The 16,633-nt window shown below is 41.5% G+C and overlaps 1 protein-coding gene and 1 pseudogene across 3 annotated transcripts in view; both read right to left on the bottom strand.

The window, feature by feature from the left end:
• Positions 1–16,633, bottom strand: part of CYSTM1 (cysteine rich transmembrane module containing 1) — a 106,054-nt gene that overhangs the window by 14,921 nt on the left and 74,500 nt on the right. The window contains exon 3 of one of the 3 annotated variants that reach the window (XM_072630498.1): positions 3,133–3,371. The exons of the other annotated variants lie outside the window; for them this stretch is intronic. Coding sequence (XP_072486599.1) covers positions 3,271–3,371 — 101 coding nt within the window. The 3' untranslated portion in view covers positions 3,133–3,270. Of the gene's footprint in view, positions 1–3,132; positions 3,372–16,633 lie in introns of those variants that run through there. 3 annotated transcript variants of the gene reach the window in all.
• On the bottom strand, positions 4,434–5,279 carry LOC140518371 (GTP-binding nuclear protein Ran pseudogene; annotated as a pseudogene).

Raw genomic sequence — 16,633 nt, 5'->3', positions numbered from 1 at the left:
CCTTACTTGAAAGGGATGAGCTGAAAGATCTGTATGGACTGTCAAATATATTAAGAAAGCCTGTGGATATCATGGCATATCTACATAAGTTACTGCTTTTCAAAAGCTCATCTCTATTCAGTTCTTCATAAGGAAGCATATTACATTTTGGCAAAAGTCTTGCAATAAGAAGATGAAGTAGATTCTGAAGCAGAAAATACTCTTTTTAAGAGGTGCCATGATCTTCCAGAGCTCAAACCAGAGGACAAAGGCCACAGGAAGAACACTGTCAGAAATGGCCTTTATGTTGGTTATTTTGCTTACTTAACTCCTTTTATTACAAGAGAAAGTTGGGAGGGTGGCTACTGGGAAGTGACAGCAATGTAAAAAACCAAAAGCACCAATACAATATTTCACAAAAGAAATGGTGCCTACTGTACATAAGATCTGAGAGGAGACTAGTTGTGGCCTTGGTTCTATGTAATCCACACTCTGTATTTTGGTAATTTACTGTGTTGCCAACTCTGTGATATTAGAGTAAACTAACACCACAGTATCACAGTATACTGCTTTTATTCAGTCTGACCAATTGAATTTTGAGATTTTTCTACTTATGAAGGTTCTGGAAAACCCTGTAATCCACAAGATGAGAGAAAAAACTGGTGCCACTGAGCCTGAAGGACAAAGGACAAAACAAGGCCCTGAGTGCTCTCTTCACATACCTGGAGGAATGACAGGTAAGAAAAGACACAGCTTTGTTCTATACTGCTCCAAAGGGCAGAATTAGGAACATGGAGGGGGGGGGGGGGGGGGGGGGGGGGGAGGAATAAAAAGGAAGCCGATTTCGATTTAATATAAGAACTGTTTAAGAGAGCTGTCTAATAGTGGAACAGATTACCTGTGAAGAAATACATGTCCTCCATCACTGGAGATTCAAGCAAGGGGCAGGTAACACCACAGAAGGGAATGCTTGCAGAAGTGAGAGGTCCAGCTAGATTGACTTCTGAGGTTTAATCATTTTAGGAAAATTTCTCAATTCACTGGAAATTAAGATCATAAATTGACAAAAATTTCACTGTTCTCTGCTTAATAGTTTTTTTTATGTCTCATTGTTATAGGCAGTATATAATATAATGCTATGGTTAAAAAATATTGTGAATGCCTGTTTGGATTACAAAAATTATATTAGTTCTCATTCTCATACCTAACAATCTGAACTTAAAATGTTACATTCCCTGTTGGGATACCGAGTCCAGTTGGGACATCATACTTAGTTCCTTTGTGCTGATTTATTTGTGTTTTCACAATACATTAGCTAGGTTACAGGCAAACTGGGACAACTGTTCCAGGGTCCATGCAGGGGCCAGTGAATATTTCCAATTTCTTTTCAGACATTTCAAACCAGATGTCTGGGAGACATCTTAAAGTCTTTGTATCTAAAACAGAACTTTTTCTTTCCGCTTAGTGCTTCCCCTTGCCCCCCCCCACCCACTAGTGCAGAGGACACAACCATACTTCCTGTCCCTCAGGTGCCACAAGGTAGGTATAATCCTTGACTGATCCCTCTCGCTCATCCCGAAAACTCATCTCCAAGCTGTTGCTAAGACCTGTTGATTGCACCTTTGCATTATATCTTGAATATGCCCCCTTCTCTCCAGGTACCACCACCTGTGCAGCACACAGGCCCTCCTCACCTCCTACTTACACTATTTTGATAGTCTACTGGTGGGTCTGCCTGCCTCAAGTATCCCTGCTCCAATCCATCCTCCTTTTATTCTCCTAAAGAGCAGGTCTGACCATGTCACCCGACTCCTCATGATACTCCAGTGACTCCCTGTTGCCTCCAGGATTAAATACAAAATCCTCTGTTAGGAGTTAAGAGAGCCTTTCATAACCTAGCTCTCCCCTACCTTTCCAGACTTATGACACCTTAATCCCCAACCTGTACTCTTCAGTTCAGGGACACTGCTGTTTCACAAACAAGACCCTCTGTCTGGGCACCAGGCATTTTCTCTGGCTGTGCCCCAGGCCTGGAATGCTCTCCCTCCTTATCTCGGCTAATTGCCTTCCCCAAAGTTCCAATTGAAATCCTAACTTTTACAGGAAATCTTTCCCAACCTTCTTTAATTATTTCCTATTCATCCTGTTTAGAGCTTGTTTGCATACATCTGCTTATTGCTTCTCCCACTAGTTGGTGAGTGCCACGAAGGCAGGGACTCTCTTTTGCCTCTTTTTGTATTCCTAGCACTTAGCACAGGGCCTAGCACATAACAGTCATTTAATAAATGCTTATTAACTGACTGCCAGGCAGGCAGGAAACTCAGAAGGTTGCCACAGAGGAAGAAAGACATTACTTCACTAGCTAGTACTTACAAAACAAAACAAAACAAAACATGAAAAACCGGAAATAGAACAGGCAGAGCCACAGTTCACCTCCCACCCACACCGCCCTGCCTCTTCAAAGCCTTTTAAGCAGATTTTACCTATGGAAATGCTAAAGGTGGGGAGTCACACAATGCTATTTGCCCTGGCCCCCCATTCTCCTGTCTCTCTACAGATACTCATTCTGAGTTTCCTTCCTTTACTTAGTATTTTTGCCCTTATTAGAGATACACTTTCAGATCCTGGTGCTCAGAAGTTCCTGTTCTTCAGGTTTCCGTCTTTATTCCTCAGTTCCCCGAGCCTTTTCAGCACCTCGCCCTGGGGGTCAATGTTTGTATTCCCCGTGGCCCAGTAAGGTCGTCTTGTGTATTGTCTTCTTCTGTCTTGTGGGTCTTTCCCTGAACCTTCAATGAATTTAAATTAGGTTTCAGGTTTACCACATGTAAAAATGAAGGGACTGCTCTAAATGGCTTCTGAAGTTCTTTATCTTGGGGATCTGACTTTTTCATTCCAACACGTGTACCCTGGACCATTTTCTGGAATAGAAGCAGATGCTACAGCACTTTTATGCTGAGGTCCAGGTGTCTCTGACAGTGGCATTCACTATTTTTCAGTAGTGTTGTGCCAACCTTTAGTACTTATCATTCATGTGCCTTGATGTCTATAATGATGTACATGTGAGACTCACCTGATCATAAATACACCAACATGTGAAACATACCAGAAAGATCACATGATGAAATTAAATGATTAAAAAAAATTAGACTAATCTCTGGTCCCCCTGTGATGCAATAAGGTGACTCTGCAGGGTTAGTGATTTATTATGGTGACCAAGTGGTGAGGGGCTAATGGGCATGCTGTCAGAGCAAACTGTAGAAGCCCTGCTTGGCCCAGGGAGGTCCTGGCTGGTTAACTGAGCATGTCCATAAGGCGGCAGCAACACAAAACAGTCCAGCAAGCTGCAAGTAATTCCCAGAAGCCTCTGTTCTCATCGTTCCTTTGAATGTACACTAGGGGAAGGGGGGGAGAGGGGGAGGGGGGGAGAGAGAGAGAGAGAGAGAGAGAAAGAGAGAGAGGATCAGAGAAGAAAAAGAAGTTGCAAACCAGCTCTCCTTGGGGAGGCAGAACCAGTTCATAGACCCTCTCACCTTGCCATCTGCTTTATTCCTTTCCCAGAAGATCTGGGACTGGTATTTGTTCTATTTCTCCTCCACCTCTCCCCTTGTCCCCACATGATCCTGAGCAGACAGTCCCTCCTTCCTTCCTTCCACTAACCCATCCACCCACCTTCCACCTCAAGAAGGGTTCTCATTCACATTGTCTCTCCTCAGAAACTACTATTCCTGTAAAGGCTGGTTTACCCAAGTTCTACCCTCTCCGTCACCCTCAATCACCAGGCTAATGTTTGAACTCAATTCAGCATTCAATTATGAGCTGGGCTCAATATGTATTTATAAAAGATCAATGTGGATAACACTGCCCTGATTTTGCCCAATCGACCCTTTTCTCAGGCCCAAGGAGGTCCGCCTGTAACGCAAATTGCTTTTAAGGGAAATGCCTGCTGGTGTCTAGAAGTCAAGAAGCTCAATGCTCTAAGAGAAAGACCACCCATTGGTAAGTGACTAGAATTCAGCATTCTTTTTCCCTCCACCTTATAGAAACAATAGGCCCTCAACGAACAACCCAGGAACCCTGACTTCCAGAAACTGAGACAATAGATACTTTGTCACACCCACAACAGGAAGCAGAAGCTGCAGGCCTTTCTGACCCTGATGACAATATTTTAATTTGGCCTTTTTTTTTTTTTTTAAGATATTTGAAATACAACTTTATTATGATCTAAACGAAAAAGGAATGGGAATGGCAGTAACAAACAAGATTCACCACTGAATATTGCGATGGGACTGCAGCAGTCTTATATTTGAAACTCAAGGGGACTTAATTGTGGTCCAAAACAGCTAAATACGCAGGTCCAAAATATGAATTATATATTTTTTACACTGCCACATTCACTCCGAAGCCCATTCATTTCCTTCAGCATCCCAAAGATTAAGCACAGGTTCTGCTTAGCTATATAATAAAGTGGCAAACACACTACACCACTGACATCACAGGACAGTTGCCTATAAAACTAGACCCCTGAAGCTAGGCTCTAGCTTCATTCCCTTACAGGTCATCATCTTCATCAGGGAGCGCAGTTGTCTGAGCAATCTGTAAGTACTGCTCATACTGTGCGACCAGTGCTGGATCCATGACAACCTCTGGAGGTGCAAGAGCAGGCATGGCCACAAACTCCAAATTAGGGTCTCCAATAAGTTTTCTAGCAAGCCAAAGGAAGGGCTTCTCAAAGTTGTAGTTACTTTTGGCTGAGATGTCATAGTACTAGAGATTCTTCTTCCTATGGAAGACAATTGATTTCGCCTTGACTTTTCTGTCCTTACCATCCACTTTGTTGCCACACAACACTATAGGGATATTTTCACATACTTGTACCACATCTCTATGCCAGTTAGGTACATTCTTGTAAGTAACTCTTGATGTTACATCAAACATTATAATGGCACACTGAGCTTGGATATAATAACCATCTCTCAAACCACCAAATTTCTCTTGGCCAGCTGTATCCTATACATTGAATTTAATAGGAACTCTGTTAGTATGGAACACGAGAGGATGGACCTCAACATCCAGGGTGGCAACATACTTCTTCTCAAATTCACCAGTCAAGTAACGTTTTACAAATGTGGTTTTTCTAGTACCTCCATCTCCAACTAATACAAGTTTGAACTGCACTTGGGGTTCTCCTTGGGCAGCCATCACAATGGTTCTTCCAGAAGCGTCTCTTGTCTCCACCTGACTGAACGATGGAAAGATGGCGGAAGCGCAATTCAAATATCCGGAGACCCCTTAATTTGGCCTCTTTTAAAAAAGGGAGTAAATGGGGGCAGCAGGGAGAGATAAAGGGGGGGGAGGGGAACGGACAAAGAAGCTCCTAGTCCTAGGCTATCCTAGTAGGTCTCCGAGGTTGTTTCAGAAACAAAGAGATGACAGTAGAAAGACTACAAGTCTGAAGCTCTTTTATCCCAGTTCAAAGTACTTTATATCCTGGCCAAGAAACAGTAAATAAGAATGCAGTAGGGACGGTTATGCGATGGCCTAGCTCCTAGGTTTCTTCTAAATCTGCCTAATGTCTCTTAGCAGTCACAGAGCAAGACAAACCTTTTGTCTAATTTGTCAAAGCTATCTGGGGTAAGAGATCCAGAGGAAGGTAGGAGAGTCTCTCAGTGTTGGAATTAGAATGTGTAAGGTCCCTAAATTAGCACCAATACTTTGAGTGTTCTGGTGGATATAGATTAGACAGGAAAGAACGCTTCACTGACTATTTCCATCCTCCCAAACATCTTGGACAATGGGAGCAGCCTTCAGGAACTTCTAGCTTACTATTCCCACAACTATGCCTGGGATACTCTGGTCCTTTGAGTTTTGCCACAGAAAGTGGTGAATTCGTTCAGGCTTTTCCCCAATTCCATCTGTAAATTTTCCTGCTTCTAGCAGTGACAAATTGCTCTCAAGTCAACTGGCTTCCAATAACTACACTGGAGCAGGTGGTTAGATTAACATAATACTAAGAACCAACTTCATACCACAAGAAAAAACATTACAATTGGCCCCTAAAATAAAGCCAATAAGTTTCTTTTTACTCTCAAGATGTGTCTGTGCTGCCAACAATTACTTGGCTGCTTTCACTTGCCAAATGGATTAGGACAGACAAGGATTTAAAGCAGCCTTTCAAGACACATCACTCAGCTCTGCTATGAAGTGTGAATGGGTCACTAAAAAAGTAAAGGCCTTCAGACACTGTTCCTTAATGACATATATTAATGATGATTTCTCAATGTTAGAAGTGAGCCCGTTTAACAAGCCCCCAACAGTGAGAAACATGCTCACCTTAAATAATACCTATTGTGAAGTCAGAAAAGCTTTTATTAATCTTTATGTCCATTCCCCTTGAATGGATGTGTAGCTTCCCCAGTAAGGTTACTACAACACGTGCAGGAAGATGGGGCTTCTTATATTATTTTCTGAACTTTGGATCTCTCTCAACACCGTCCCTTGGTCATGTGACTCCTTGGGCCTGAGCATTGGTTTCTGACCGCTAACCTGTCCATGTTAGGTCACAACCCTTATCATCTAGGAATGTGGACAACTGAATTTTCTTACTTCCCACACTCAATAATAAGGGGGTGGGGAGGATTCATAGAATTATAGAGATTTGGATGGGGAAGAAATCATACAGATCTTCTAGTCCAACTTTCTCACTATACAGATGAGAATGCCGAGGCTGAGGGTAGCTTGCCTGAGCTCACATTGTGTTTGTCCTTTGTTGCTGAAGAAGATCATGCCATCAGAGAAATGATGACATGACCTGCACTTGACTTTGTTCTCAGTGAGGGAGGGCTGTGCAGGCCACCAGCCTCACGTCTCCTCCAGAGCCATCTGAATCCAGTGACCAGATACTCATCAGGATGACTAGAAGATGACCCAAGATGCACTGGGAGACCATGGGCCCTTTAGGCCAAGGTCTTTGCAGGTACTCACTTGCCCGTTCCTTGAATAGGACTGTTTAAGCAGTAGTTTGGGCATGGCCCCTTTAATGAGGCCAAGAAAAAGAAAGATATCAGGCTGGGAGGGAAACAGCAAGAGTTATTATTGATAATCACTCTAAAGGTGGTGTTCATCCTTTGGTTGCTAAAGAAGACCATGTCATCAGAGAAATAATGACATGACTTGCACTTGACTTTGTTTTGAGTGAGGGAGGGCTGTGCAGGTCACCAGCCTCACTTCTCCTGCAAAGTCATCTGAATCCAGTGACCAGATATTCATCAGGATGACTGGAGATGACCCAGGATGAGGCAGTTGGGGTTAAGTGACTTGCCCAAGGTCACACAGCTAGTGAATGTCAAGTGTCTGAGGTGAGATTTGAACTCAGGTCTTCCTGACCACCTAGCTAGCTACTATAAAAATACTCCTTTCTAAAAGCTAGTTGTCTAAAATGATTCTCAACTGATAATCTTGGAGTGAAGTACCATTAGTGGAAGCTTCAAACAATGGCACTAGATAATCCTCGACTCAGGGGTACCCCTTAAGGTCCTGAGGGGCAGATATAGCCTTGCTTCAGGATCTAAGAATCATCTGTGAGAGTGAATTGGGATAAGGGTCTTCAAAGCTTCTATGGGCTGTTTAAGCAAAGGTAAGAAGAGCCCTGGGGCAGGGACCCATTGATGTCCCAGCTTCAGAGTGCTGTAGATTTAAGGTTTGGGGAAAGAAAAGGGAAGGGAACTAGGCAGTAGCAAAGCCACAGCTAGAATGCAGATCTAAAATGCAGAATGCATGATGCCCTTCCTATAAAATAGGAGTAACTAAAATTTAGGGACTTTGGCTGGGAGAAGCCAGGGACACTAACTCACTGATTGGAATTATGTAAGGAAATTGTTCATATCCTTTGATTCAAAGTGGGGTTACATGTTAAGGAGGTTGGTTTCAGTAATAACTACGTCCATAAAAATATTCATAGCTGATTATTTCTGACAAAAATCTGGACAAACTTGTATCCAGCTACTGAGGACTAGATGAATAAACTGTGGTATATAAAAGTAATGAAATACTGTAATGAGATGGCCAAATCTTTGATCTTGCCATCAGCCATAAGTGTTCCACTTGCATGTTAAAACTCTGAAATGTCTTTATCTGATCATAATCTTTTATCATTCTATCTTTCCCCTTAGCCTCACAAGCCCTAGCTTTGGTCATTGTCTTCACTATGACCTCCAATCCTCACCACCCCTCAGTTCTTTTTTAGGCTTTCAACCCCTAGATCAGTTATACTCCCTTCTTCCCTATTTTTACTCCCTGGTGAACCAGTTCCCTATCTTCCACATTCATATCTCCTGTCCTCTCTATCCTATCACCAATCATGCCTTGCCAAGCCTCAGGCTTGAGCTATTCCTTCACCTTCTCTCGATCACCTTTCAACCTTGGGTGATTCCCACCATCCTCTCACTGCCTTTGTTCCTCTTCAAGTACTACTAACTTGGTCCATTAAAAATTTACATTATCTAATCTCAATTGCCTCTCAATGTAGCAAGACAAATATCTTTATGCCCTGACAAAACTGATTCACTATCCCACTCACCAAGAAGTGTTTCCAAACTTTTTTGTTTCCACCTTCTCCCTCCCCCAAAGAGAGCCTTCCCATGGTTCTCTTCCCTGACCTCCTCAGCTGAGAGTCTTGCCTCATATTCCAGTGAAAGAAACTAAGGCCATTTCCCTAGAGCTCCCTCTTTTCCCTCAGAGGTAGTTAGGGGGTGTAGCAGATAGAGCATCAGTGCAGGATTCAAGAGGACCTGAGTTCAAATCTCACCTCAGACACTTGAAACTCACTAGCTGTGTGATCTTGGGCAAATCACTTAACCCCAACTGCCTCATTCTGGGTCATCTCCAGTCATCCTGATGAATATGTGGTCACTGGATTCAGATGGCTCTGGAGGAGATGTGAGGCTGGTGACCTGCACAGCCCTCCCTCACTCAAAACAAAGTCAAATGCAAATCATGTCCTCATTTCTTTGATGGCATGGTCTTCTTCGGCAACGAAGGACAAACACAAACACGAAAACACACACACACACACACACACACACACACACACACACACACACTCACTCACTCACTCATCTCACATCATTCAGATGTCGTCCCCGGACCTCTATCTCACTTGAAGACTTGGCACTTCTCCTTGCCAAGACTGACACCTCTTCATGCACTCCTGATCCCATTCCATCTCATCTTCTCTAGCAGGTGCAACCTGCTAGGATCCCTCTTCTCTTACTAATTAATCCTCATTGTCCAGTAGCTGCTTCTTTGCTGCCCAAAAACATGCCCATGAATCCCCCATCTTAAAAAACAAACCAACCCCAAACCCTCTTGTGATCTATCCATTACTAACAGCTAGCACCCTATATCTCTCCTCTCATTCTTGATCAAATTTCTTGAGAAAGTTATCCACATTCAATGAATATGGCCTTACCTCCTATCTTCTTGCTCAAGAACTTTCTAAACAACATGCAGGCCAGCTTCCAATATCATCACTCACCGGAAAGTGCTCTCTCTAAAGTTACCAATGATCTTTTAAGTGCCAAATCTAACGGTCTCTTCTTAATCCTCATCCTTTTTGACCTCTTTGCAGTCTTTGAGACCACTGGATCATTCCCTTGATACTGTCCTTCTAAGTCTTCATGTTACTGCTGCATTCCTAGTTCTCTTCTCCCTCTTACAATATTTTACTTGGTGATGTCATCAGCTCTCTTTATCCAGCTCTCACTTCTTTCCTGACTTACAGCTTCATTTCTCCAACTGCCCAATGGATAGCTTGAAATGAACATCTTAAATTCAACATGTCCAAAACTGAACTCATTATCTTTCCCACCAATGTCATCCTCAATTCCTCATTCTCTCTTACCTCCTCTATATTTCCAATCTGTTCAAGTCCTGTCAATCCTACTTTCTTTCATTTTTTTATTTGGAGGCAGTCTGGGTTAAGTGACTTGCCCAGGGTCACACAGCTAGTAAGTGTTTGAGGCTATTTACCACATCTCTCTAGCTACCACTCAATCCTACTTTCTCAACATCTATTGTAAACACCTCCTTCTCTCTTCTGACACTGCCACTACTTTGGTGTCAACCTTCATTCAGGGCACACTGCTGCAGCAATAGCCTCCTAGTTGGTTACCCTGCCTCAAGTCTCTTCCTACTCCAGCCCCTCCTCTATTTAGCTGTCAAGGTCTACCTATGTCACTCCCTACCCTGTATCCCCCCCTACCCATAAATTCCAGTAGCTCCCTAAGACCTCCAGTATCAAATAAAACCTTCCGCTTGTTATTCAAAGCCCTTCATCACCTGATTCCCTCCTGCCTTTCCAGTCATTTTATACCTTACTTCCTTTTCCATCCAGCAACATGAGCCTGTCTGCTGTTCCATGCAAAGGATACTCCATTTCCTTGCTCTATGCACTTTCATTGGTCTGGAATGTTCACACTCCTCACTTTTACCTCCTGGTTTCCTTCAAGTCCCATCTAAAATCCCACCTTGTACAATAAGCCCTTCCTGGTTCCCTTCAATGCCAGGGCATTCCCTCTGAGATTACCTCTGATTTATTCTGTATATTTGTTTTATGTAAGTGCTTAATAAAACACTTGCTGACTTAATCTTCTAGTGGTGAGTGTGATGGCTCACACCCTAACAACTGAGAAGTACTCACATGACTAGCCATTCTCAAGCTTTTTTGTCCTATGATTCTTTATACTCTTAAGAATTATTAAGGCCCAAAGGGCTATAAAAATACACATATCCTTAGACTCAGCAATATTGCTTCTAAGACTATATCCCCAAGACATCATAAAAATGGGAAAGGGTCCCACATGTACAAAAATATTTATAGCAACACTTTGTGGTGGTTAAAAACTGGAAATCAAGGGGATGCCCATCAATTGGGGAATGGTTGAATAAATTATGGTATATGAATGTAATGGAATACTATTGTGCTGTAAGAAATGATGAACAGGAAGACTTCAGAGAGGCCTGGAAAAGACTTATATGATCTGATGCTGAGCAAAAGAAGCAGAACCAGGAGAAATCTGTGCACATCAACGACCACAGTGAGCTACAGCTTTTTCTGGTAGACTTGGAACTTCATTGCAATGAAAGGACTTAAAAAAAATCACCAATGGTCTTTTAAGGCAAAATACCTTCCACATCCAGAGAAAGAACTATGGAATTCAATCACATAATGTAACAGATTATTTTGTTTTGTATTACGTTTTGGTTTGTTATATGATTTTTCCCATTCATTTTAATTCCTCTACGCAGTATGACTATAGTGAAAATGTATTTAATAGGAATGTATATGTAGAACCTATATAAAATTGTATGCTGTCTCAGGGAGGGAGGAGGAAGGTAGGGGGGATAAAAACCTAAGTTATATGGTAGTGATTGTAGAACACCGAAAATAAGTAAAATTAATTAAAAAAAGAATTATTAAGGACTCCCCAAAGAGTTTTTGTTTATATGGAAGATATCTACTGATATTTTTATTAGATTTCAAAAATCTTAGCATAAAAAGTGGTTTTGACCTCATGGACAACCCTAAAAGGATCTCAAGGACTTCCAGACCACATTTGAGAACCTCTGGGCAAGACTAATATATGACAATTAGAAAACTACCCTATTCCATCATACTGATAGCTGTCTAAACCACTTAAATTATACCAGGGAGTGCAGTCTTGTACTGGGAATCCCAAGCACTAGAGGGACTATTTAGGGCGGCAATACTTGCTGTAAGAAGGTGTAATGCTACATGGAGGTACAGGGACTTGAAAGTCAGCTTCTCAGTAAGTCTTATGATCTTTCTACCCTCTTCCTGGTATAGGCAGACTGCCCCCCTCCCTTTGATCTAGGTATTCCCAACACCTTTCTTCCTGACCTCACTCAAGAAACATAGGATAAGCCATATGTGTTGGATTCAGGGAAAAGGCGGGGGTGGGGGAAGGGGGAGAATGTCTCATAGTATCAGAGAGGGTCCAGGCCAGGAGCTGTAACCAGGGATTCAGAGATTTAAGGATTGGAGATTCGTTACTCTTGACTAAACTTTGGATAAGTAGAAACAGAAGTTAAAAGCCAGGAGAGGAGGTTGGTGCATTTGCTCAAAACCCAGGACAGTGGAGAAGTCATGAAACAGAACCAGGGTTTTATATATGCTAGTCCAATGATCCAACATCAAAATTATATCTAATGAACATAGGTATGTGGTCAAGTCCTCAGCACCACTGTGTACAGACAGTCTGCTGCAATCATGCAAACTGTCCTGCAGAAAAAGTTACATAACTCCTTCTATAAGCACTACTTAGAACAACTTGCTTGGACTTCAGGCAGAAGTCTCCCTCTGCCTTTTCTTCCTTCTCCCTGATAATCCCAGAAATAGATCGTCTAATTCATGAACAGGCTCTTCGCCAATGCTCAGGGCTGAAACCCAATCTGAGTCAGGTTGCTGTGTAACGAGATCAGGTTCCTACATGGTTGGTCATACTCCAAAGCCCTAACTGTACTCGTTCTTACTGTGACTTTGAAAATGAACACCTCAAATGTTTTATGGTAGATTCAACTGAAAGTTATTTCCCCAACACAGCAGTACCATTTAGAATCCGAGGTTACTGTTTATCCTGAAAAAGTCTTCTGTCTCAGGTGTCCTCTTCACCTCTTGTCAAATTCAGTGAACAGGCAGAAGGTGGTGGCTGTGGTCATGGTGATGGCCATAGCGGCAATGAAATGGTAATCTCTTTTTGGGGAATTATAAACACAGGCCACAGGAGTAAACACATTCTGTCCTCCTTGGCCTGTTTCTTCCCATTGCCTTTTCTTTCTTCCCTTCATTCTCTATCAGGTCAGCTAAGGCTGACATACATCCTTGTGTCTCATGGCCAGACTTTCCTCTGAGTAGGAGGAAGCAGCTGCAAAGGGTAGCAGATCACAGAGACAAAAGTCTCAATTTTCCTTCCTCTGCTCTGTTCAGCCTATTCCTAACTGTTCAATGTCAATGTTCAACTCAAATCTTTTTTTGGGGGGTGGGTTATCCATGAAACATTCTTTGACTGACTAGAACCTACAGTGATCTTTCACTTACTTTGAATCCCTTAATGATAGTTCAATGGTTCTGTAATTTTGTAGGTGTTGGTATTCCCTCCTGTGATGTAGCTTATAATCTGTATCATTTTTTTTCTTTCTGCATGACTCAAGTCCTCCCAGATGTAAAGGCCAGAGGATGGCAGGATGAGGGGGGTGGGAAGAGGATTTCTTCTAGATCTCTTGAATTTATTTGGAAATCAATGGAGTATGTAGTCTATCCATTAGCCACATTTCACTCTTGCAGCCTAACCAGCCAACCTTGTTTCCATATAATGCTTTTGCACAATTTAAGAATCACTTTAGATTATTTTCTTGTTTTATGTACATAAATTGGGTGTCTGCAACAAGAAAATAAACTCCTCAAGGACAGGAATAACATGTCTTCTACTTTTTTTTTTTTCACATTTCCCAAATAACTAAAACCGAAGATGAACTAAGAAGTAGTGGTAGGCACATAGTAGGCACTCAATAAATTAATGTGAATCATACTGTTTATGGTCAGAGTATTTTACTGTTTGTCAGAAACAGTGTGTATGGCACTAAAGTTAATCTATTTTATACACAAATATCTTAGAAAAGTGAGTATTTTTTAGAACTCAAAGTCTCCCAATGCCTTTTAACTTTATTACTATGAACTCAGAAGTGGACAGACATCTTTGAGAATGCCAAGAACTCAAACTTCATTTGTTGAATTGCTGGCAAAGAGAACAGGAACTTGGCAAAAATGCTTTGGACCAGTAAATCGTGGAAGCTTAACAAGGAAAAGGAGCAAATAGTACAGGGATAGATGGAAACTGAGGCTATATGGCCTTTTTTTTGGAAACATGAATCAGTTTTGTCAGTTGACTAATGTCTGGAGGAGTAAATGTTGCTCCTGGGAGGAAAAGACAATTCTAGAACAAAGAGAGATGGTTCCTTAAAGCAAGATTATTTATTTGGTTTTTTTGGAATGTTCATTAAAATTCAAACAATTTTTAAAAAATTCAAATTCAAAATTTCAAGTACAAATTTAAGTACCACTATGTCAATTCTAGGCATTGTATGAAAAACCTTTCACATTAACTTATTTTGGGGGAAGTAGTTGCTATAGTGTTTCAAGTTAAAGGAATGACACAAGGTCATTCCTTTACTGACAAGTCTAGAACAGAAATAATACTACTTCATTGGCTAAATGTTTTCAGACAGGAAGCTACTAAACAACTTGGAAGCAATTTTGGGCAGAAGTTGATTTACTGGGCTTTTAGAACTCCCAAACTGAAGAAAAAGGTTAGGAGGTGGATGTTTCGTTTTCCGATTGCTGCAGGGCAGGGACTGGTACATGCTTGGCATTATCTTTTTAGTCACTCTGACTCACAGGGAAGTACCCAACCAGAGTCTCCTTCAAATAATACCCAATGTATTTTTTGAGAGAGCAAATACTGTCCTATCTTTGTATGGAACACAAAGTATTCTTATCTTAGACATACACGACTGGTTTCTACAGGTACCAGACTCTTGTGTTACCAATTAACTCCATTATGTATATTTGTACAAAACATTTCAGGCTTTTTCTTTACTGAGTAGCTAACACTAAAACCTACTGAAAGTGAACTAAAATCTACTTTGATTAAATCCTTTTGAAGACTCTAGTCAAGGAAACTAAACTGACACATTTGTCAAGTTTAACCAAAATTTGTAAAGTGGCAATAAGTCACTTGTACAAACTATTATTTTAGTGAGAATAAAAATGAAGCCTTTAGAGATCTGAGTAAGTACTTTAAGTGGGTTCAAAGTGCAGGTGCCCTCTTCGATTCAAGGTCCAGTTATATACTTGCATTTGGGCCTTGGTTTCCCCCAATTGTAAAATGAACATGATGAACTAGACGATCAGCTAGGTGGGTGTAGTACTTTAAAGTGATGAATCTGGAGTCAAGAAGACCAGAATTCAAACCTGACCCAAGAAACTTCCTAGTTGTATAACCCTAAGAAAATTACTTAGTTTCTATCTCCCACAGTTTCCTCATTTATAAAATGGTGATAACACTACCTATTTCCCAGGAATACCATAAGAATAATATTAGATAATATTTGTAAAGCACTTTTCAGACTTCAAGAAGCCATAGAAATGCTGGCTATTCTTCTTATTTTCTCTAAGAGCCTAAGATTCCTACTTTTAAAAAATAATACTTTATTTTCTCATGTATGTCATGGATTTTACAGACATCTCACAAAAAATAAGCCTAAAATGATCTTTGGCAAACACCAATGCACATTTCTCAGCATCTAAATGCCTGAGAAACTGAGACTCTTCCCACTGGGGTAAAGGTAATTCTATCCACAAATCTATTCTGTTCTGTGCCCTTGAAAAATGGGGGGACAGAAAGAGTGGAGATGTCCTTCTGGAATAGGCAGCAAGTCAAACAGTAACACTTAGAATTCAGATTAGCTTTTATTAAGTTGTCAAGCTTTATAAGGAGGGTATTATCTTCAATTCCCTTCTCCTTCCATCTAGCCAACTGGTTGGTGAAACCCAAGGCACATAAAGGAACTCTAATAAAATAAATGATGTTTTGTAGAAACAATGGGCTTCCTCCTGCAGAATGGTTTATCGTTGTTACAAAGGAGGTAACAGGAAAACTGGTTAAGAATAGTTTGTGAAGTACTAACTGTATACACAGGGCAAATAATAACGGTTCAAGAACAATGCATATGGTCAGTATAGCACTCCATAGCTGGAAAGTGGGTTGGGGGCATGCAAGTAATTTATTTTGGACACCTGTGTTTTGTGGACTTTATCTGCACTTGATTCAGACAGCTGATATAACAGATGCATCCTTTTCACTTTGGAAACACTAACAACACCTAGCTGGGATTGGAGACAGTGAAAGTTCATCTCAGAAATAGGAATTTGTGAAGACGCTATTTTCAAGGTCAGGTTTCATCACCAGCACCTTTTTCCCCACAGCAAAGACATGAGGGGAAGGTTGGAAACTCTCCTCTTCCAGGAAGACTTCACAAATGATCACACTACACATCCCTGAGTGGTGAGAAACTGTCCCCTGGATTGTTAGATGATGCTCTGAACTGAGCAAGTCCTAGCATATCCCAAATGTCATGTCGGGAAGAAGGCCCTCCTAATCCTGGAGGGCAAAGGCCAGAAATCCTTTCTGGAGGTGATGAAGTATTAGAAAGGCACCCAAGCTTCCTGTTTAGTTCTCTAGTTTCTAATTCTTCTCTCCAAAAGAGTATTGAAATAAAAACCTCCAAGTTACTTATATTGCTATAGCGCTTCTCCCTTGGGAGAGGGCAGAGCCAGAAAAGCAAAACCCTCAGTGCCTGTTCAGCGAAAGGAGAAGGAATGCATTATATTCTCAAAGGCCTCTCTGGTGCCTGCCTGTCCGATTCAGAAACCTGCAAGCCCAGCACAGAAGAGGGCCTAGGAGAGGCCTGTGCCTATGCTCCCACATCTGAAGGTTATGTGATACACCTTCAAATATGAGCCTGAGTTGCCTTTGCCTTTCCCTTTCAATCGGAGGTGGGGGGGTGGCAGAGGTGATGG

The sequence above is a fragment of the Notamacropus eugenii genome, chromosome 1 (assembly GCF_028372415.1).
Source record: "Notamacropus eugenii isolate mMacEug1 chromosome 1, mMacEug1.pri_v2, whole genome shotgun sequence".
NCBI lineage: Eukaryota > Metazoa > Chordata > Mammalia > Diprotodontia > Macropodidae > Notamacropus > Notamacropus eugenii.
The sequence above is the reverse complement of the archived record's forward strand: the minus strand, read 5'-3'. Positions and strand labels throughout refer to the sequence as shown.